Source organism: Neophocaena asiaeorientalis, unplaced genomic scaffold (assembly GCF_003031525.2).
Source record: "Neophocaena asiaeorientalis asiaeorientalis breed wild unplaced genomic scaffold, Neophocaena_asiaeorientalis_V1.1 scaffold99, whole genome shotgun sequence".
Taxonomy (NCBI): domain Eukaryota; kingdom Metazoa; phylum Chordata; class Mammalia; order Artiodactyla; family Phocoenidae; genus Neophocaena; species Neophocaena asiaeorientalis.
The window spans coordinates 2,298,596-2,320,772 of NW_020173022.1; the positions used below are offsets into that span (position 1 = coordinate 2,298,596).

The 22,177-nt window shown below is 36.3% G+C and overlaps 1 protein-coding gene across 4 annotated transcripts in view; it reads right to left on the reverse strand.

Annotated features, from left to right (window-relative positions):
* Positions 1–22,177, reverse strand: part of NME7 (NME/NM23 family member 7) — a 256,903-nt gene that overhangs the window by 218,851 nt on the left and 15,875 nt on the right. The window contains exon 1 of one of the 4 annotated variants that reach the window (XM_024742408.1): positions 7,739–7,813. The exons of the other annotated variants lie outside the window; for them this stretch is intronic. Coding sequence (XP_024598176.1) covers positions 7,739–7,810 — 72 coding nt within the window. The 5' untranslated portion in view covers positions 7,811–7,813. Of the gene's footprint in view, positions 1–7,738; positions 7,814–22,177 lie in introns of those variants that run through there. 4 annotated transcript variants of the gene reach the window in all.

Genomic DNA, 22,177 nt, shown 5'->3' on the forward strand with positions numbered 1-22,177 from the left:
TTCTTTACATACATTATCTCATTTCATTCTCACAACAGACAATGTAGGTTGACAGAAATAGGGATACTATTTCACGGACAAGGACAGTAAAGCTCAGAAAATTTGAACACTGGTCCAAGGTTACAAAGCAAAGAAATGAGTAAGTCAGCCCTCAAACTTTGGTTCTTCATACTTTGCAAAGCCCATGTTTTGTCCCACTAAACAGCACTACTTACATAAAATGATGCAAAAGTCAGTGTTAAAGAAAGCATTCAGTGGGCCTAAACTAATGATGAACTGATTTATTTAACTACTCCTCTATGTAAAGTTAAATAATTCTAGACAGGGTCAATTTTGTAACCTTTAACAAACATGTAGGAGAAAGGGTATGGATTATTACAAAATAGGATAAGGAAATCAGGTTACTCCCTGTGACATCAAACATACTTAACAAAATATCTCTTTTCAATTATATCCCAATTTCAGAATCTTAAGAAATCAAGAGTCAGTGAGGTCTGTCCTTATAAAATACCCAAAAAACCTTAAATATAAAACTATATTTTAAAACCTATATAACACCCATATGGAAACCCAAGAGACCCAGAAGAGCTAAAGCAGTCTTGAAAAAGAAGAACAAAGTTGGAGACCTCACATTTTCTATTTTCAAAACACTGCAAAGCTACTGTAATCAAGACAGTGTAATACTGGCATGGAATAGATATAGATTAATCTAATAGAAGGGAGTCCAGAAATAAGCTCATACATATATGATCAACTGATTTTCATCAAAGGCAGCAAGACCATTCAATGGGGAAAGAAAAGTCTTTCCATAAACAGTACTGGGACCACTGGATATCCATAGGCCAAAAAATACATGAAACTGTATCCCTACCTCACACTTTATACAAAAATTAACTCAAATGGATCATAGACCTAAACACCAAGAGCTAAGCTAGAAAAACTGCTAGAAGAAAACATTTGTGACTTTGGGTTAGTAAATGATTTCTTAGACAAGACACCAAAAGCACAAGTGACCAAAAAATGAAACAAAACAACAACAGCAAAAACACAGATAATTTGGACTCCAAATGATACCATCAAGGGAGCAAAGTGACAACCCACAGAAGTGGAGAATATATTTACAAATCATATATCTGATAAGGGAGGGTCTAGTATCCAGAATGTATTAAGAACTCTAACAACTCAATAATAAAAGACAACCCAGTTACAAAATGGGCAAAGGATCTGAGTAGACATTTTTCCAAAGAAGATATACAAATAGCCATTAAACCTATGAAAAGATGCTCAATACCAGTAGCTCTTAGGGAAATGGAAATTAAAACCACAATGAGATAATACTTCACACACACCAGAATGGCTATAATTAAAAAGACAGGCAATGATAAATGTTGGTGAGGATGCAGAGAAAATGGAACTCTCATATGTTGCTGGTAGAAATGTAAAATGATGCAGCTACTTTGGAAAACAGTTTGACAGTTCCTCAAAATGTTAAACATAGAGTACATATGACCCAGCAATTCCACTCCTAGATATATACCCAAGAGAAGTGAAAATATAGTATATACCCATATAAAAACTTATACATGAATTTTCATAACAGCTTTATTTATTGAAAATATACTATATACACCCATACAAAAACTTGTACATGAATGTTCATAGCAGCACTATTTATTATAGTCAAAAAAGTGGAAGTGACCCAAATGTCCATCAATTGATGAATGGATAAATTGTGGTATGTCCATAAAATGGAATATTATTTGGCAATAAAAAGGAATGGAGTACTGACTCATGCTACAATATGGATGAATCTTGAAAACATTATGCTAAATAAATGAAACCAGTTACAAAAGATCACATATTCCATTTATATGATTTCACTTATATGAAATGTTCAGAACAGACAAATCTAGAGACAAAAAGTAGGTTAGTGGTTGCCAGGGTTTTCAGGGAGGGAGGGATGAGAATGACTACTAATGAGTATGGTATTACTGTTTTGCGGCAATGAAAATGTCCTAAAATTGTCTGTAATGATAAATATGCTAAAAACCACTAAATTGTACACTTTAATTGGTGAATATTATGGCACATGAGTTATATTTCAATAAAGCTGTTTTAAAATAAAGTAAAATAAAATACCATCAGTTTATGATACCAAACAAAATTTTACAAAGCAGATGTTATTTAGGAAATTACAGAAAGTATACACACACACACACACACACACACACACACACACATATATATATATTGTGTTGCCAATAACTTGCTGCTTTGAAACCATTTTCACTGTGAGTACTATATTCTAACGTAGTCATGACCTCTAAGAAAAAACAATAAAAACAATTACTTTTTTATTGTAAAAAAAGAAAAAAAGTAAATAGATACCAGAGGTCACACTTTTGAGGGGAAAGAATAGAGTTGTGTTAACTTTTAAAATTCCATCAGAAACCAAACAACCTAATGCGATGTCAAAAGGAGAGTTTGCAACACTACAGATCAGTTCAATAAATCTCTGATAAATAATTGTCACACAGAAAAAGATACAATAACTATGTCCACAAGATTTCAAAAATGCTTAAGCTCTTGGGTCTGACCTCTTGAAGTTTTGGCATAGAGTTTCACAACAGCACCTACACACAAAGAAAAAATATTTCATAATCTCTCAAACAATTAGCCCATTCCTTCATCTATAACTGTGATTTACCTCAATGAGATTGTTAAAAAACTATATATGAATAATAACAGAATTTCTATTAAATAGAAGAAAGTAACTCTCAAGCAAGTATTGTTTCCTCTATGAGAAAAGGTTTATCACGCCAAGTAAAAATTGTATTCAAACTTGATTTAACCTTAACCTTTGCAGTAGAAACTTTAGTTATTTCCTAGAGTCAAAAGATGTCTAGAGATATAACAGTGGTACATCTGAACTTGGCAGAAAACAATGGTACATCTGAACATCTCATTCAGGCTGGCCTTTCAACTAGTTGCCTCACTACACATACACACACACACACACACACACACACACACACACACAAACACGAGCACATATTCACATCCACACACCTAACCCAAAGTTACCTTTGAAATTTTAAGAATTTTATTTTCAGCTAAGTTGAGGCAAACCTAGCAAAGAACTCCATTCCTTTTTTTTTCAGTGATCTCAAAGCTGAATATCATCGTGTTCAAACCCTTCATTTTATGGATAAAGAAACTGAGGCAAGCAAATATAAATAACTTGCATAAAGTCACAGAGCTAGTTAACGACTGAGTTAAAACTTGAAACTCCACTTGCTATGACTCAGATCTTTCCGTAATACTGGGCTTCCAGGGCCAACTCAAGAGGAAGAAACTAACACTTTAGTCACACATAGGGACACCTCCAGTTTTCTGCCAGATCTTCGGATGAGAATGTCACTGCCTGGATGATCACAGGGACAACAGAGATTTCCATTTTTGTCAGAAATACCATTATGCAGAACATTTAAAGATTATGCTCTAGCAAAATGAGACTTTTTCTTAAAGAAGCTAAATCATTTTCCTTCTTCTGAACATTTCAAATATAATTTATACATAATAAAACATTCAAGCACACTTTGTTCCAATTTTGTAAATAATCACCGATGTGCCATCTCATTTTCTTAATATTATAAGCAGATAGCCACACTATAAGGTTCGAAACACACTACTCCCAACATATGAAACCTTGGCATATTGAATATTTTAAGCCGAAGGAGTTTGAGAGAACAACAGAAGCAGGAAGGTCACTTTGACCTTTACCCAACCCTTCTTCCCTGAAATAGGTCATAAAACCCTCATGTGAGAGCTGCCCTGCCTATACCCTTCGTCTTTGAAAGCAAAGGGACACCGAGGAAACTCCCAACAAACAGCCCTCTCTGAGTTTCCCCTAGTTTACCTTCCCTCCTACTCCTTAACTTACCATATTCCTCCAAGACTGTCCAGTCTTCATCAAACCCAGCATAAAAATACTCAGGTCTATTTCCTCAGGTCCTCATTTCCTTATGAAGGCCCCCATGTCACGAAAAACTTATATTAAATAAACGTGTATGCTTTTCTCCTGTTAATCTGTCTTGGTCAGTTTAAATTTCAGACCCGGGGACCCTAAGAGGATTGAGGAATACTTTTTCCTCCCCTAATCACGCTATAGTCAAAAAGCTAAGAAGAGAGCCAAAAAAAATGGAAGAGGAGCTTTCATGAGCTGCAGCTGGGGGGCAGCAAGGGGACAGAGACGTTAAGCAGCAAAAAGCACAGTGGTTCTGCAAGATGGCAAAGAGTATGAAACAACAAGCCAGTGGTTATGTAAACAATAACCAAACCCGAGGCAGAGTGGGGAAACTGTAATCAGAGTATTATTAATCCTAAACAAAAGTGGTTCCGTTCCTATTGCTAAAGATCAGCACAGAGAAATCTAATGAGCATTCATTTTCATGGCCCCAGAACTTGAGGGATGATGACCCAAATTCTTATTATTCAACGTAATACCGTAGTATTGGTAGGGAACAGTGTTCTGGAAGGACACTCAGGAATGTGACAAGCCAGTGATGATGACTTTAGGGGCACATTGCACACACTCATCTCTCTCACGGTGCATGAGGGGGTCGGGGGACTGGACAGGGTCCTTTTCAATTTACACCTTTCTGCCCTGGTTGACCCTGTTTGGTGCTTGTGTTACTTTTATTATTTGACGTCAAGAGGGGTTAAATTGTTTTCTAATTTATAGTTTTCTTTAGAGTTTAATTTCAAATTATATTGAAGACCTGAAGCCAGTTTTTTTTTTTTTCTCTTTAATTAGGTAAGGACTGACTAAACACCCAGCAAAGATACTACTTGTCAGTAGATCTTCCCTCATATCATATATCATCTAGAACTCTTGGAGTTCTCTTCTACCAACTATACTATAAAATCAGAATGTGAATACAAAAAACAAACAAAACAAACAAATAATCAAAGAGTATAACATGAATGTTAAGGAAATACACTAAGATATAAACAGTTAAATTTGGGTGGCAGCATTCTGTAGTTTTTTTCTCACCTTTATATTGTTATTGTCTGTGTTCTCCCAATGTAAATTTGTTTATAAAATCATAAAAATCATAAAAACAGCCCTTTAAAAATCACTGTAAACAATTACATATCAGATATATGATACAAAAAGAATGGGAAAATTAACATTACAAGCTAAGATTTATTTTTCTCCTACTTCTCTGTATTTTCTAAACTTTATATAGTCAGTACAAAAAATAAATTTCCCTATAAAAAATCTTCATTTTAAAGTGTTTTACATGGTAGAACTTTTGGTGAGCAATTACATATATAGTGTTTTTTAATTTTATATGAAACTTACTCTTCCCCTCCCCTTATAAAACAGAAAGATAGACTGGAGTTCGAGGAGGGATGCTTTGAAGCAAAATGCATTCTCGAGTACAGGTGGAATGCAGAGAAAGTAACAGAGGGCAAATCCCCAACACAAAAGCAGAGAGGAGAATATCCTTTTGCATTATACAGAAAGAGGTAAATCCACTGAGAACAAATCTGAAACCATGGTTTCAGAACGAAGAAAAAGGAAAGTCACTCAGATTTTTAAAAGAAAATGTTATTAGTTTTATACAGGCCTCTTAATACAAAGCACAGTCGTATGTGGTAGTTTCTATATATTCTATTAAAATTTGGGTTTGACTTTCAGTTAATGTAAGCATTAGCCAAAATAAAAACAGGTGGTGTGTCTGGAGCACGGTCCTGGAGTTCTGTATGCTCAGTCTCCTCATTTGGAGAATGAGAAAAATCATACCGATTACAAACAGTTGTAAAAATTAATGTGAGCACATTTGTAAAAGGGTCTGATACACAGCGTAGAAAACTGAAAAGGTCTCCTGTTAGAACCAAAAGGCGCTGGCTAATGTTCAACAGTAAACAAAACAATGAATTTTTAACATTGTCAATAAATTAGAATGATTAACGATCAGAAGCAAATCAGCAAAATTAAAGATCAGAATTTCAGGGTGAAGTGATGACTTTCTAATCTCAGAGCATCTCCAACATCTCCAGCTCTTACAGGATTTAAAATTAGAGCTTAGATTTTAGAGCATTCACTTGAAGGGCTGTATGATAGTATGTTCAATCTCATGTCTACAGTTCAAACTGTGTATTTCAGTATTCTCTGAATTAATAAAATGCTTACAACTGTCAAAGTGACTTGCTTCAACCTATTTATATCTCTACATACAATCTTACCATTATTTAAGTATAGGCCTCACTACTTACATGATGAAAAGGATAAGGCAAAGCTATCACACCTTTATACATCATCTGATTTCCATCCACCAATTCGTGTATTCAACAGATTGACCACTTACCATGTTCTAGGTACTATGCTAGGTACTAGGATACATCAAGACATGACAATGATGATTAGAAACAAACATCGCCCTTGCCTTCATAGACCTTATAATCTAGCACGGAGAATAGCCAGTCAAACAATCACACAAATTATTTTTTTTTACCAAAAAAATAAAAAATAGAAAAATAAAAAACTATTGTGTTGCATTACTCTTATTTATTTCTAAAAACTTAGAACTCCTGGCTCTGAATTCACTGTTCTACTATATCACAACTGACTCAGTTAAGTAGGTCATTTAATTTTTCTCTCATCTTACTCAAAACCCATTTTACACTGGTTATATAACTAGTCATCAGAATGTGCTGTAAAGCACTTTCCAACCTTTATTTTTAATTTCCCTTTGATGGTATGCATTTTTAAATGTCGAAAAACCTTAGATTGTTTTTCCAAATTTATTTTGTAATGCCTTCTAAAAAAGAAAAATGTCATTTTAAATTGCAGCATATGAAAATTGCTGTCCATTCAAATGACATTCTGGTATGAATCATCTCCCAGTTCAGTCATTTTTTTTTTTTTAAATAGTAGGCTTATACCATGTACAGGCTGATTACTTAGGTAAGTTTCTTCCATTCATTTTGAAAACATTTTTCCTTCTTTCAATTCCTTTTTGAAAAATAGGTGATAACCGATAGAAATAATAATGTTCGTTAGTAAAACAGGTAAATTTAAAACCATATGTACGTTGATTAAAGCATGATAATGAATGAACTTGCAGATAATGCTAGAAGAAAGGACGGGATTAATACAGATGAGGTAGCCACACCCCGACCCTTGCTATTACCTGAAGGTGTTCCACCACCAAATTTAGGGATTCAAGCATTCTCTTCACTGCCCATATCCTCCTGTCCTTACAGTTAGTTTGTTCAGCTTCTCCCTCTTTTATATCATCAGGTTTTCCAGCGCAGCAGCCCTTTCACACATCCCCAACCCACCAGCCTCTTTCCTTCACTTCCTTCCCTATCCATCGCAGATTCCTTGACTTGTCAATCATGCTCTTAACAATTCTTTTCATTGCACCACTTGGCCAGGACCCAACACTAGATGAAGTTAACCACTGTGCTTTCTCTGTGCTTGCAGTGGAGTTTATAGCTTTGCATTTTACATTTAGGTCTGTAATCCATTTTGAGTTAACTTTTGTGAAGAGTATAAGTTCTATGTCTAGTCATTCATTTTGGGTAATACATATGTAAAACGGAAAGCCCAGCCCTACATGGGTCACGTGAAACTAACAATCTTTCACATGCGCGTATGCTTTTAAAAATATCCCTTAGTTCAAGAGTAAGTTTATTAAGCTTGTGCCACCAAGTATAATTGTACCTTGGCCTCATACACTTCAATATTACTGGTCAGGAAGAGCCATTCCAGAAATTTTGTCATTTGCAGCAACATGGATGGACCTAGAGATTATCATACTAAGTGAAGTCAGACAAACAAAGACAAATATTATATGATATCACTTATCTGTGGAATCTAAAAAATAATGAAAATGAACCTATTTGCAAAATAGACTCACAGATAAAGAAAACAAACTTATGGTTACCAAACGAGAAAGGGTTGGGGGAGGGATAAATTAGGAGTAGAAGATTAACAGATACTACTACATATAAAATAGATAAGCAACAAGGATTTACTGTGTAACACAGGGAACAATACTCAATATCTTGTAATAACCTATAATGAAAAATAATTTGAAAAAAATATATGTATGTATTCTTTGCTGTACACCTGAAACTAACACAGTATTGTTATTGTGAATTAACTATACTTCAATTAAAAAAAAAAAGAACCAATCCATTTCTGATGACTCTATAGTAATCAATCAACAAATACCGATTGGACCTGGCATTATCAGTATTTGGCAATGCATGTGCCAAACTGAGCCTGCTGCCGCTACTATTGCTTCTCTCATTTGCTGGTAGCCTATAGCAAATGACATGGCTCTGAGCTGTGCTGCTTGAAAAGAAAATCCAGGAAACTACAAAGAATTTTCTTTTGGGGTCAGATGGGGAATACTTCAGGATAGCTAAGAACACGGGCCATAGAGTCAGACAGACCTGGGGTGGGTGACATGGACAAGATAGGAGAGAGCCTCTCTGAGCCTCAGTTTCCCCACCTATAAAATGGGAATAGTAATAGTACTTTCCTCCTAGGGTAGTTGTGGGAATTAGATGATTTAGTGTATATAAAGCCCTAGGATTTCTGTTGCCTAAGTCTTAGAGCAGTGATGGTGGCTTGTAGGGCCACACGTGACTTCCGAGCTGCACTGCACACATTCATCTCCCTTACTGGCCTTTTTCTGATATACAAGAAGGGCCTCTTTTGATTCGTGATGCTGCAGCCTGCACTGCAGCAAATCCTAGTAAGTAGTTCTTTAAAGGTCTTGGCAGAAAAAACCAGTAGGAAGGAAAAAAGAATTTGTGGCAAACAGAAAACCACAAATGTGACTAAAATTGTATTTATTATGAAAAGTATAGCTACTGAACATATAGTTATATCTGTAAGTAATTTTTTATAAAGGACATGTAGTAAACCAGAGTCAGTACAAATTTTTGCCCTTTAGGGAGCTCAAAGTTACGGGTCTGTTTTTACCAGTACAAAATTGAGCAACAATTTTCTTTCTAAATTTTATGACATCATCTATTACACATTAATGATTAGTATTATAATTCAAACTTCTCAAAGGAAAAGCATCACTGGAAAAAAATCACAGATTACATTAATCAACATGAAATTACTGCTGCAAATTGTAGATGTGAAAACTTAAACCATGTGCTTTGGCTCGGCATGGAAACACAGAAATGTTATGGAAAATAATAACAAAGCACTTACATTCTATAGCTAATATAATATTTAAAGTCATATTGGACATTATACTTATAAACAACTTATATGTTCAAAAGAGCAGGTATCATATCTTACCATTTAACTACTCTAAGATGCAAAATTAATTATGTGACTAGTTTCCAGGACCAAGAAGAAATCTGAGAAGCTATGTGAATGTTTATGAAATAGGAGTAAAATCTGAAGAATCTGCCTCCAGTTCCACAAAGCAAAGCAGAAATGTTCTATATTTTATTTAAAAGAGAGAAATATGTACTTATAAGAAAGCATGTCAGTCCAAGGCTTCTCTGGTATCTAAAATAAAACACAGGAAATAATTTTCAAATAAATTATCTAAATCTTCATTTAATGACTCAACAGTGAAATAAAATGTCTACTTAAGGTAATTTTCAAGTAAATTTTTATTCCTGATAGCAATAAGCCTGGGAGAAAGGCAGGAAAAATTGAAAATCATACTCATTATCTAATCCCACATCAATTATAAATGCAGAAGAAACAAAATAAAATATTAATATGGCTAGAAATGTACCCCCATACATAAGTACTTGAGGTAAAGGATGAGTTCATGGGTATATATGCGTTTGTGTACATGTTAAGTGAAGATGAATTATTTCTGAATAATACATGATAATAGCAAAAAATTATCTTTATTGCTTTTTACAAATAAACTACAAGGTTTCTGAAGAGGAGTTTTGATTATAAATTGCTCCACTGTAATAGAGCCCCTTAACAAGTCCTTTATTCTTCCAGGGACCTTTCATTCTGATAAGGCCTCTAGAGGATATTGGAAAGATAAGGTATCAGCCCAATACATACTGACACAAATGTTACCACCTTTAAAGACTGAACACTTAAAAATGCTTAAAAAGAAAGAAAGAAGAAAAGGAAGGAAGGAAGGCAGAGCCATTATTGTTTTGTTTTGTTTTGTTTTTTTACGGTACCAACTATCATAATCTTGCATAAATCAATGGGATACACTGTTTACATCTGATTGCTTGTACTTATGACTCTTTTAGCGTTCTCTAAACTGCTACTATTTTAATCAATGTTTACAAATCTTATTTACCTCTCACAACTGTTAGAATCAAATACTGACTCAAGCAGATAGGGAGGGAAAAGGGAGATAAACTAGCAGTACATTAGGGGTAGGTAATACACTGTCTAGGTTAATCCTCACCAGAAACTTATCATGGAGGTACTCCCCCAATTTTCACCCATGAGAAAGAGATTCAGAGACATTAAGGTTAATTGTCCAGAGGTTACACAGATCAAACTGCTGGTCAGGGCCAGTGCTGGAATTCAAAGAAACGTTTGTCTGATGCCAAAAATCAATGCTCATTTCCAGATACCGAAAGAACTGAATCAGGAAAAATATCAAAATGAAGAGTTTTGGGTCAGCCAAAAGAGCAGCAGAGATGAGAGACAGTGAGAAAGGTAGCCTGTCTACAAGGTACATTTGAGCACAAAAGCCAGCTGCAATAATAAATCAGAGGAGATCACTAACAATGAAAACTGTCTGGCCTCAATCCAAGAAAGAACAGGAAACATTCTACAGTTATAGAAGGACTCTGTCAAGGTTACTGAGGCCCTTCTTACATGTTTCTGGAAACTGCATTTAAGATGTGTTGTAAGAGATTAAGGAAAAGGAGTTACTCAAGGTCAATACAAGACTCCTAGGGAATGAAAATCAGTTCATGGAATAGAAAAACAGAAGAGAAAAAACTACAGTGGCAACAGTAGTATGATGTGGTAGTGTGGATTCAGAAACATAGCAGATGTTTGCCTGGAAATGTCTTTATTTCACCTCCATTATTTTGAAGGGTATCTCTGCTAGTTATACAATTCTATGTAGTAGAACTAACAGTTATTCAGGAATGCATCTTGAAGAACAATACTTTGGATTCTTCTGCCCCAAAACAGTAACTGAGGAGAAGACTATCCCAAGTAACTTCAGTTATTCAAAGAAATGCATCTTTTAAAACTTAATGACAGGGGTTCCCTGGTGGCGCAGTGGTTGAGGGTCCGCCTGCCAATGCAGGGGACACGGGTTCGTACCCCGGTCCGGGAAGATCCCACATGCCACGGAGCAGCTAGGCCTGTGAGCCATGGCCGCTGAGCCTGCGTGTCCGGAGCCTGTGCTCCGCAACGGGAGAGGCCACAACAGTGAGAGGCCCGCGTACAGAAAAAAAAAAAAACTTCATGACAGGGCTTCCCTGGTGGCGCAGTGGTTAAGAGTCCACCTGCCAACGCAGGGAACACGCGTTCGAGCCCTGGTCCGGGAAGATCCCACATGCCGCAGAGCAACTAATCCCGTGCGCCACAACTACTGAGCCTGCGCTCTACAGCCCGCAAGCCACAACTACTGAGGCTGCAGGCCACAACTACTGAAGCCCATGCACCTAGAGCCCATGCTCTGCAACAAGAGAAGCCACCACAATGAGAAGCCCGCACACCACAACAAAGAGTAGCCCCCGCTCACTGCAACTAGAGAAAGCCCGCATACAGCAAGGAAGACCCAACGCAGCCAAAAAAAAAACGTAATGACATTATGTACCAATCATCTATTATATGTCTGAAACCAGTACTGTACATCTAGTTTCTGAAATTGTCAAAGGTGAAATTTTTAAATGGCTGCTGCTTGCATATCTTACAATTATAGAATGCAAAGCATCATTGCTAAGAGAAATACTAATTGAGAGTCATCAAAGTACATAGTATATTGGGCACAGAGGATAGGAGTGGAAAACATTTACAAAGTTGAATGAGTAAGACTGATGAAGGAGCTTAGACTCTAAATGAGAAAAGATGCATAGTTATTAGTTATTTTATAAAATTACAGAAAGTATATGCAATTTAGGAACAATTATTATCATATTTTTTCCATATATTTAAAAACCCATTATAATAGTAGCTTTCAAACTTTTGACTATTACAGTAATAACTTCACATTATGACCCAATATACACATACATGTAAATATGTTACTGATAAATTTCACGCAGCAATATTTATCCTTACTATGCACTGTGTACTAAGATATTTTTTCTTTTCTTCTTTTATTTTTTTAAATTTATTTTAATTTTTATTTTATATTGGAGAATGGTTGATTAACAACGTTGTGCCAGTTTCAGGTATACAGTAAAGTGATTCAGTTATACATATATATCCATTCTTTTTCAGATTACTAAGATATTTTTTATTCCAGTCTTTTCTTCAAACATAGATAGAGACCCACTAAACTGATTTTATGAGCTATAAGTAAAGCCAAAAACCTTTGAAAAACATTGTATTACCACCCACTGCTCCCTTCACATCCTCTTTTTTGCTTTCAGGCTCACCACCCTCAAAAAGGAGAAAAAAAAAAAGGATTTTCCCTACCGGAACCAAGCAATATATCAATCACTAAAATAAATGTGCCTGAATTGCCTGAATTGAAAACAGACAGTACAGAGAGAAACAATTGTATATTCAGAAAGATGGAAGAAATCATTTCTGAGGGGTATTTTAATTCACATTGGCTACTGACCCATCCGTGCGTGAGTGTAGTAGCTCAAAAGGAAGAGGAAACTACGACTCTGTAGTTCAATGAGGTTGTAAGGAAACAGCCTGTCATGCTATTGGGTCAGGACTGAGTGGCATAGTCAAACTGCTTAAAATTCTCATAGAAAGATGAAGCAAAGAAAGAAGCAGTGTTTCTGAAATCAAGTATCTAAAACAGAGTCCAGTGAAACAGCCAATACAACCCTTCACTGGGATTAAGCAATTATATCCTAGCCAGCAAGAACAATCACTTCTACAGAACTAGTTTAATAGCTAAACACCAAGTTAAAAATGTGTACTATTTAAATATTTATTTGTATAAGTTATTTGAACCTATGAGATCATAACTCAATGCCACTTATAAGTTTTTTCTCTTCCAGCAAGCAATGAAGTACTTGGCAAACTTTAAAAACTATATCAAATTTGCTGCAAGCTTTGTTAGCGTATTTCTCATTACATTTTCCCACTTGCCCAAGAACTGAGACTGAACTTTTGCAGTTTCCCTCATTTCCTATGGGATCTCACAATTTAGCTGTCTTCTATAAATCAATATAAGTGTAACAAAATATTCTCATTACTATTTTTAAAAATACTTTAGCCAACTGTAAGGAACTAGGAAATTTTGGCTGAAGTTTTAAAATACTAGTTCTCCTCATGATTGGACAGCAGTAAGCACCCTCTGTTGCATTTTGGTTTATTACTTAATACAAGGAAATTTTTAATATCTAAGCAATGTAAAACTGTTTATACCTTTCATCTTACTCTAGTCCTTCTACCTTCATCCTCTTTTCTACTCTTCCAAATTTCAATTTAATTTTGACACAAACTAAACTGTCTTTTATTGAATCCTCTGTTTATTGAGTGAAAGCTATTAAAAAAAAAAGAGAAGAAGATCTGTCTCACACAGATTTGCCAAAATAAAAGCCCACCCACTCAGGAAAATGGTGAGTCTTCTAACTAGCTACACTTCTTACCACTGAACTACAAAGTTGTAATTTCCTCTTCCTTTTAAGGAACCACCTATGCAAGGATGGGTCAACAGCCAAGCACAAACTGTTATTTGAGGAGGGGAAAAATCAGGGAACTAGTTCTTACCCATCATCACATCCTAGGAAGAACTGGCTGGCTCTTCCTGGATGATGAATAAAGATAAGTACAGGTAGACTCTAAAATGGTAAGTAAATAACTGGCCTATTTAGTTTTTCCGGGACCAAACCAAAAATGTATCACACTTTAGTTCTGAATGCTGCTGAAATACACCCTTAAATACGCTGCAGACCTAGATCAATGAGATGTACCATATTATCTCCTTATTTATGGTACTTCTCCTAAACTTTTGAAACACTCTCTCTCAGTTCCTTCAAAATCTTCACGTATCTTCTTGTCAAGACACAATGCAAATTCCACCTGCTCAACAAATATCTCCATGAGCCTCCCAAATGAAAGACATGTTTCAATACTCTGAAACCCCCTTGCATTTTAGCTGAGCCTTTGGAAGCATATTTATAGTTGTTTATATACACAGCTTATCTTTCTACTATAACGTAAGTTCCTGAGGACAAAATGAGGGTATCATTAATTTTTATATCCCTAAAGTGCACATCCCACGGCCTTCTACAAGTCGGTATTCAGTCAATAACTGGTCAATATTTCAATCTTAGGTTCACATAAGAACCAGTTCCTGGGACTTCCCTGGTAGTCCAGTGGTTAAGACTCTGCCCTTCCAATGCAGGGGGTGTGTGTGCGATCCCTGGTCAGGGAACTAAGGTCCCACATGCCCCACAGTGTGGCCAAAAAAAAAAAAAGAACCAGTTCCTACTGAAAACTGTTTACACAACACCTAATTCAACATATCTGAGCAGGTTTTTTACATGACCATTTTATCTGTTGCTGTAAGATTACAAAAAATTAATTGTTTACGTATTCCTATATCTTACTACTTTACTTCTACTTCTTATAAAACGTTACCTTGCATATCTAGTAATTTAGGTTATTACTCATTGCTTGTCACTGATATATTTACAAGTTTTTAAATGTACATCAGTCAAATCATATATTTTTGCACTCAAACAAGCATGAGTTTCATTAATCACTGTACAAACAAAATAGTATTTTCTCAACACCTATGAGGCCCATTCCCTTTCAGTGGCCACTGAGGTATCCACACTTAACCCCTACAAACACGAGTGATGCGGGAGGGGAAGAAGAGATATACCACCAGACACTGTACTTTGCTCCTCCTGTCTGAGTACTACTAAAAAGTTCAACATCAGTTTTTCTGTTTTTAATAATATAAGAAGAGGCCTATAAAATATGTTGACAGTGTAGGTTCCTCTCACATAGAATGATCTCCAGCACACTCTGTACAGACTGAATTGATATGGGGATAGAATAAGCACCCTTCTAGACTCAGCCCTAGGTCCCGGGTGGGAGAAAGGGGGATATACAGAGGTCAAAATAACAATCCTCATCGTCAGGTGCTTTGCAATCATTCTAAATTGCAAATAAAAACCAGTACACATGAAAAAACAGCAAGAAGGACTTCCCTGGCGGTCCAGTAGTTAAGACTTTGCCTTCTAATGCAGAGGGTGTGGGTTCAATCCCAGGTCGGGGAGCTAAGATCCCACATGCCTCACGGCCAAAAAAACCAAAACATAAAACAGAAACAATATTGTAACGAATTCAGTAAAGACTTTAAAAATGGTCCACATCAAAAACAACTTAAAAAAGAAAAGAAAAAAGACCAGCAAGAAAACAATACAAAAATAATTCAGAGATAGGCTGTATGACACAAAACTACAGGCATTTGAAGAAGAGCAGTCTGTCTATATGATCATCATGACAAAAGCCACAAGGGCACAAAGCTGGGAATAAGCGTGAGTATTATTGGCAACCTGGGAGGATGCAGCTGTACAAGGACATAAAAGTTCAACAAGTGATATGTTTATATCTTAAAAACAAAATGAAAATAGTGAATCGTTGAGCTAGTGAACAGTCTCAGTAGAGAAATACAATCATGAGGTTAATGTTTCAGTTCATCTTAGTAGGGATATGCGCTCCTGAGGGAGGAAGCTTATTGCCAGGATCTAGAAAAGTATCTAGCAAAAGTAGGTGCTCAATAAATGTTTTCCAATATAATGGCTGGATGTATGGATGGACAGATGAGAACATAAAGATTCTAAATCAGGGAGACCAATTAGGAGACAAATCAGATGTCTTAATTCGGGACTAAAAGTGGTTACAGGAAGAATGAAGAGAAGTGATGGATACAAGAGACAGATTTAAGTAAGTAGTAATAAGTCAGTGACAGAAAGGGAAGCGATATGGGAATAAGAAATAGAGATTGAGCAAAGATTTTTCAAAGTTTCAAGCCAAAGTGAATGGGAGAAGGCAGGAATCTTTTCAAGGTAAAAATAAGATTACATTTAGGCCAACAGATTTTTGAAGTGAAGGCAGAGCTTCTAATTATTACAGTAATCACTTGGAGTTATGAGACCAGAATTTGAGCAAAAGAACTAATGACTTAAGAGTCCCCCCAAAAATGTATTAGAATAGATAAAATCTAGCAACTTCATGAAAAATTCCCAGAGGAAAAATATCTTCCAAAACACATCATCATTATCATCATCAACATAACAATAACATAACTCTAATTTATTATCAGTATTATTATTAGAGCTGCTAACATTTACTGAGCCCTTACTATGTAGCATGCACCATAGTTATTTGCCTATATTATTGCACTTAGTCCTTACAACAACCCTAGGAGGTTGTTATGATTGCACCCATTTTCCAGAATAGGAACCTGGGGCACAGAGTGGTTAAGTAACCACATTTATTAAGTGCCAGAACCAGGACATAAATCGAAGTCTGATAAAAATACCTTTTTCTATACCAAGAGTGTCTAAGTTTCTACACCAAATATTCTCTAAGATCCTACTCGGGGAAAAATAACTCAACATTTCTATTTTTTTTAACTCTTAACCTATTAAGGTTTCTATTATTGTGAATTATTTACAATGTATGTAATGTATTAATACAGTAGTGTATAAATTATAACTGAGCACTCATTTATGAGGGAGAGATGTTCTATTTCTTTTTCTAGTAAGAATGTGAGATCAAAACAGTCTAGATATAGATATATATATATATATATATATATATATATAAAAATATATATATATATATATTCTCTTTCCTGTCTACCTTTGTTTCCTACAAGAATTCAACGTCAACAGTTTTATCTTTTTTCTTTAAAAACAGACCACTTATATACCCAAAAGAAGGGTATCGGGCTTTCCTGGTGGCGCAGTGGTTGAGAGTCCGCCTGCCGATGCAGGGGACACGGGTTCGTGCCCCGGTCCGGGAAGATCCCACATGCCGCGGAGCGGCTGGGCCCGTGAGCCATGGCCGCTGAGCCTGCGCGTCCGGAGCCTGCGCTCCGCAACGGGAGAGGCCACAACAGTGAGAGGCCCGCGTACCGCAAAAAAAAAAAAAACAAACAACAACAAAAAAAAAAACAATTAAAAGCAGGGTCTCAAAGAGATATTTATATACCCATGTTCACAGCAGCATTATTCACAATAGCTAAAATGTGGAAGCAATCCAGTGTCCATTAATGGATGAATGGATAAACAAAATGTGGTATACACTTACAATGGAATATTATTCAGCTTTAAAAAGGAAGGAAATTCTGACATATGCCACAACATGGATGAAAGTTGAAGACATTATACTGAGTAAAATAAGCCAATCACAAAAAGATAAATACTGCCTGATTCCATTTACACAAGGTACTCAGAGTAATCAAAACGACAGAGACAGAAAGCAGGATGGTGGTTGCCAGGGCTGGGGGAGAGGAAAATTGGGAGTCACAGTTTATTGGTTATAGAGTTTCAGTGTTACAAGGTGACAAGAATTATGGAGATGGATGGTGGTGATGGTTGTACAACATTATGAATGTATTTAATACCACTGAATTGTACACCTAAAAATGGTTACAATGGTAAATTTTATGTTATGTGTATTTATCACAATTTAAAAAATTGAGGGAAAAAAACAGACCACATATGATCAGATGAGAGCTCACTTATTCACTCCAAAAATATTTATTAACTGCTTCTCTTGTGCCAAGCTCTGATGGTACATTCAATGATTTCTAAGAAATAATCCCTGGTTTTAAGGAGGTCTGTAAGGAAGTCAGTAATGTAAAAGCCAAATATATAAACAAATCATTATAAGTTAATACTCTAAGAACAATAATAGTGATAGTCAAGAGCTAGCACTTTCTATTAGGTACCTGCTATGTGTTAAGCACCTAGTTCTAAACACTTAGGTATTTTACCTGAATAACAGTATGAGAGAGACAGATTATTACCTGTACTTTACAGATAGTAAAACTGACTCAGGTAGGTTTAAAAGCACACTCAAGACTACCCAGCTTAGAAACAAGTGAACCCAGGCAGTTTGATTCCAGATCCCATGCTCCTAACCACTCTCCTCAGAGTGGTGGAAAGGGGATCTAAGGGAAATAGGACCACACAGCCTACATACACTGCTCTGTTTGCTACATCTCCAGAACCCAAAATTAAACTCTTTCATTTTAACTGCTTATTGAAACAAATCACATCTTAAAAAGCAACACAACAACAATGGCCTAAAAATCAGGCCATACTTGTCAGACTTGTAATTCTAACAATGCACTGAAAAATGTATGTTGCACTCTGCAATACTATAGTTCAGAAAAAACTACGTCACAATAGGCGACGAAACACTTTTGTTTAAACTGCTCCCTTGCTTAAATCACACTGAAATGGAGTTATAGAATACAATATGCAGAACAGTCTTAAACAAACCAGAAATCTGATTTTCAGAAGTTGCATATTTAAGAGTCAGTCACCATCTATTTTAAGCCAAATACCTGCTTCTGTGTGACTTCAAGGGCATTCTGGAGTAAACTATACAGATGGTAAAGTTTACCGTTCAACAGGCTTCTAAAGTTTAATCTAAGTCTCTATGTACCTCCATCCACCCTGAATGACATTATAATAGAAATCAACAGTATATGAGAACCTGCTACGTCAAGCCAGCTGCTTCTAGTAAGGGTTTGTGAAAAGCGGCTCCAAAGAACAAACTTCACTGTCTCAAACATTCTGAGAACACAGTTGATCATTAAATATTTATTACCTGACTAGTAGGCAAATAAACATAGCAATTCCTATGGCTTTACTTAGATGCCACAGTGAGAAGTACAACAGAAACGAAAAGACTACAACCAAAAGGTTTGTATTTTCCCATTACCACAGACTAGACTTTAGGCAATAACTTGTTTTGTACTAAATCTTTACCAGTCTTCCTCCAGGGTTTCCTTCAAGGATCAAGTATTCTCTTACACTGAATTGTGTCAAACATTAACCTTAACTTTAGTGTGGCCAAAACCATTTTCAAACCTGTCCAGATTGTTCTCAGAAGGCTATTGCTTCCTCATAAATTCACCTTGAAAGGCAAACAGAAGGTGAGCTCAAATGAAAAGGGTCTCATGTAGAGACTCTGATTTGCTAACTCTAGCTTAGCATTTCTCATTAATAGAGTCAGACAAGCAAATTACATTAGGAAGAAAAGTTAGGCGAATTATTAAATTTAGTTAATTTTCCTTTTCCATGTAAATTCTTTAAGAATTAAGTTAAAATGTTGTAATCCTTTTTATCTTTAAAAAAAGTCAGTTTAAGGCCAAATATCTTCTCCCCTTGTGAAAAAGATAATGTTCAATGTGAGGATTCTACATATTTTCAAGGTTTTCTTTTTAAAAAGTCATTTGAGATAATATCTCAGAAGTAGAATGCATTATTGTTTGTCTTTAACAGAAAAAAAAAGTCAATGCTGCAGTAAACAGAACACAAACTCGTTTCCCCAACTATGATGCTTAGGAATGCACCTTCCATTTAATGCCTGCTTAATTTTATTACAGAGTAAAAAATGCCAGAAAAGAACCATTTCCATAGTATAAGTGTAAATCAGGAAACTGATCAAATAAGAATCATTTTAAAAGGCATATATCCACTTTCAGAGAAGAAAGGACTTTTTGAAACTTTTTCAGCTTGGGCCCTATAGATCCTTGAAAATTCTTCCTCTCAGACTTCTGCAGATCACTACCGTAAAAATTTACAATAACGCCACGTTAAATGCCATGTAAAAAAACAATGCCACGTACTGCCTACTAGGGGAAATCTTCTCTCTGAAAAGCAAGGCTGAAAGAAAACACAATTATTGTTAAAAGTCTTTCCAGACCAACCCTAGCCAACTGATATTTCTGTATACTTGGAATCTAATTTTCACCGAATTTCAGAGATCAAAGGAACATTAATGATAAGGAAACAGAAGTTCAAATAAATTAAGTAACTTCACAAGAGTTTTGTGACTTGCTAAGTAACAGAGTTTAGCAAAAACCCTTGTTTCCTGATGGGCAGACTGATGTTTCCGTAGTAGAACGCTGGGTCGTCATCTGGCAGGTTTGTGCAACATAAATTCTCTCTATAACCAAATTCCGAGCTTCTGGAGGATAGTGACTACATCATTTATTTCTTTTGAAGCTCCAAAGTGATTTTCCTGGTTCTGGGACCCCTAATAAAAAAGTCAACTATATACTACCAAAATAAAGATCGAAAGGAGTAAATAATGTGTTTAGCACAAGATTTTAATAAAATGGCAAAAATCCACTCCTCAAGATAAAAAACAAAACCCTACACCCATTTGTTTGTCTATTTCTATTTCCAGAAAAATTCAGAAGGAAGACATTTTCTCTTACTTTTTTGAATAAGTATGGCTTCTCTGACTAGCACTTTAAAAAATACACTTGATGAGGCTTCCCTGGTGGCACAGTGGTTGAGAGTCCGCCTGCTAATGCAGGGGACACGGCTTCGTGCCCCGGTCCGGGAAGATCCCATGTGCCGCGGAGCGGCTGGGCCCGTGAGCCATGGCCACTGAGCCTGCGCATCCGGAGCCTGTGCTCTGGCAACGGGAGAGGCCACGACAGTGAGAGGCCCACGTACCGCAAAAAAAAAATACACTTGATGAAAGAGTAAGTGACTCCAGGAGAAGAGTTATCCATCAGGGACCACTTGTCAACAATTATCTGAACCACAATATTCGAAAAGAGAAATGGATCTGAACCAAAAAAGAAATACTGGGTCTAACTATAATGGCAAGAGACTATTAAAGCAATTACACACTATTCACCTAATATTCAATTAGAAAACTGACTTCATTATTGGGCTAGAAGTCATCTGATAACACAGAAGATTAGAATATAAGTGGTATCTGTAAATTTCTTGATCCAAAGGGCTGTTGCTAAGGTCACGAGTATACGAAGCCTAATTTTGTTATGCCTTTATCCCATAGCCACTATGTCACTGGGCCTGGAAGTGAATGTGCTAGCCATTTACGATGTGTCCCTCTAGACCTTCACTATGCTCTTCTTTAACCTGCTCTGAGTTTGGCCAGCCAACCAGCATGAGCTTCATCAAAAGATTCCCTTGTCCTTGGACTTTCACATGGGTCCAGCCAGTAGGAAGCAGTGGCTAAAGATCAAAGGAAGAAAAGTGAAGTCAAGATATTTATTCTCCTTTCTCCCTGCCAGATCACATTGGTCAGTTGCTCCTCTCTACAAAAGGCCACAGCTCCTGTCAATCTATCTGTCCATTACAGCTACTCTGCTAGCTCTCTCCTTCTGCCCTGGGAACAGGTCTATAGGTAGTATTGGCTCCCTGCTGTTGCTAGCCCCTCCCCTCATACTGAACCATCCCTTGTTAACTTCTCTTACTTCTCCCCACACCTCTATAATTAGTCTCTTTAGTAAACTTTTCAATTATCCCAATTGAGTATACTATATCTATATCCTGCTAGGACCCAGAATGATACTTTGGAATACAGGTACTTCCTGCCTCACACTGCCAGTCCCAGATCATTTTCATTGGGGGCAGTGGGGGGTAGGGGTCACCTTCAGTTACTTGTGCTTATGTTGTCATATCCAAAAGGGCTTTGCCTAACCCGAGGTCACATATATTTATTCCTATATTTTCTTCTAAGAGCTTTATAGTCTTAGCTCGTACATTTTGGTCCATAATCCACTTTGAATTACATTTCAGAGTCTTATCTTTTTGCATATGGATATCCAATTGTCCCAGCACCATTTGTGGAAAAGACTACTGTTTCTTCATTGAATTGCACTGGCATTTTTGTTGAAAATCAACTTACCATAAAAGGTTTATTTCTGGACTTTCAATCCTGTTCCACTGATCTCCATGTCTAGCCTTACACCAGTACCACACTCTCGATTACTGTATCTTTTTTTTTTTTTTTTTTTTTTTTCCCTTGGGG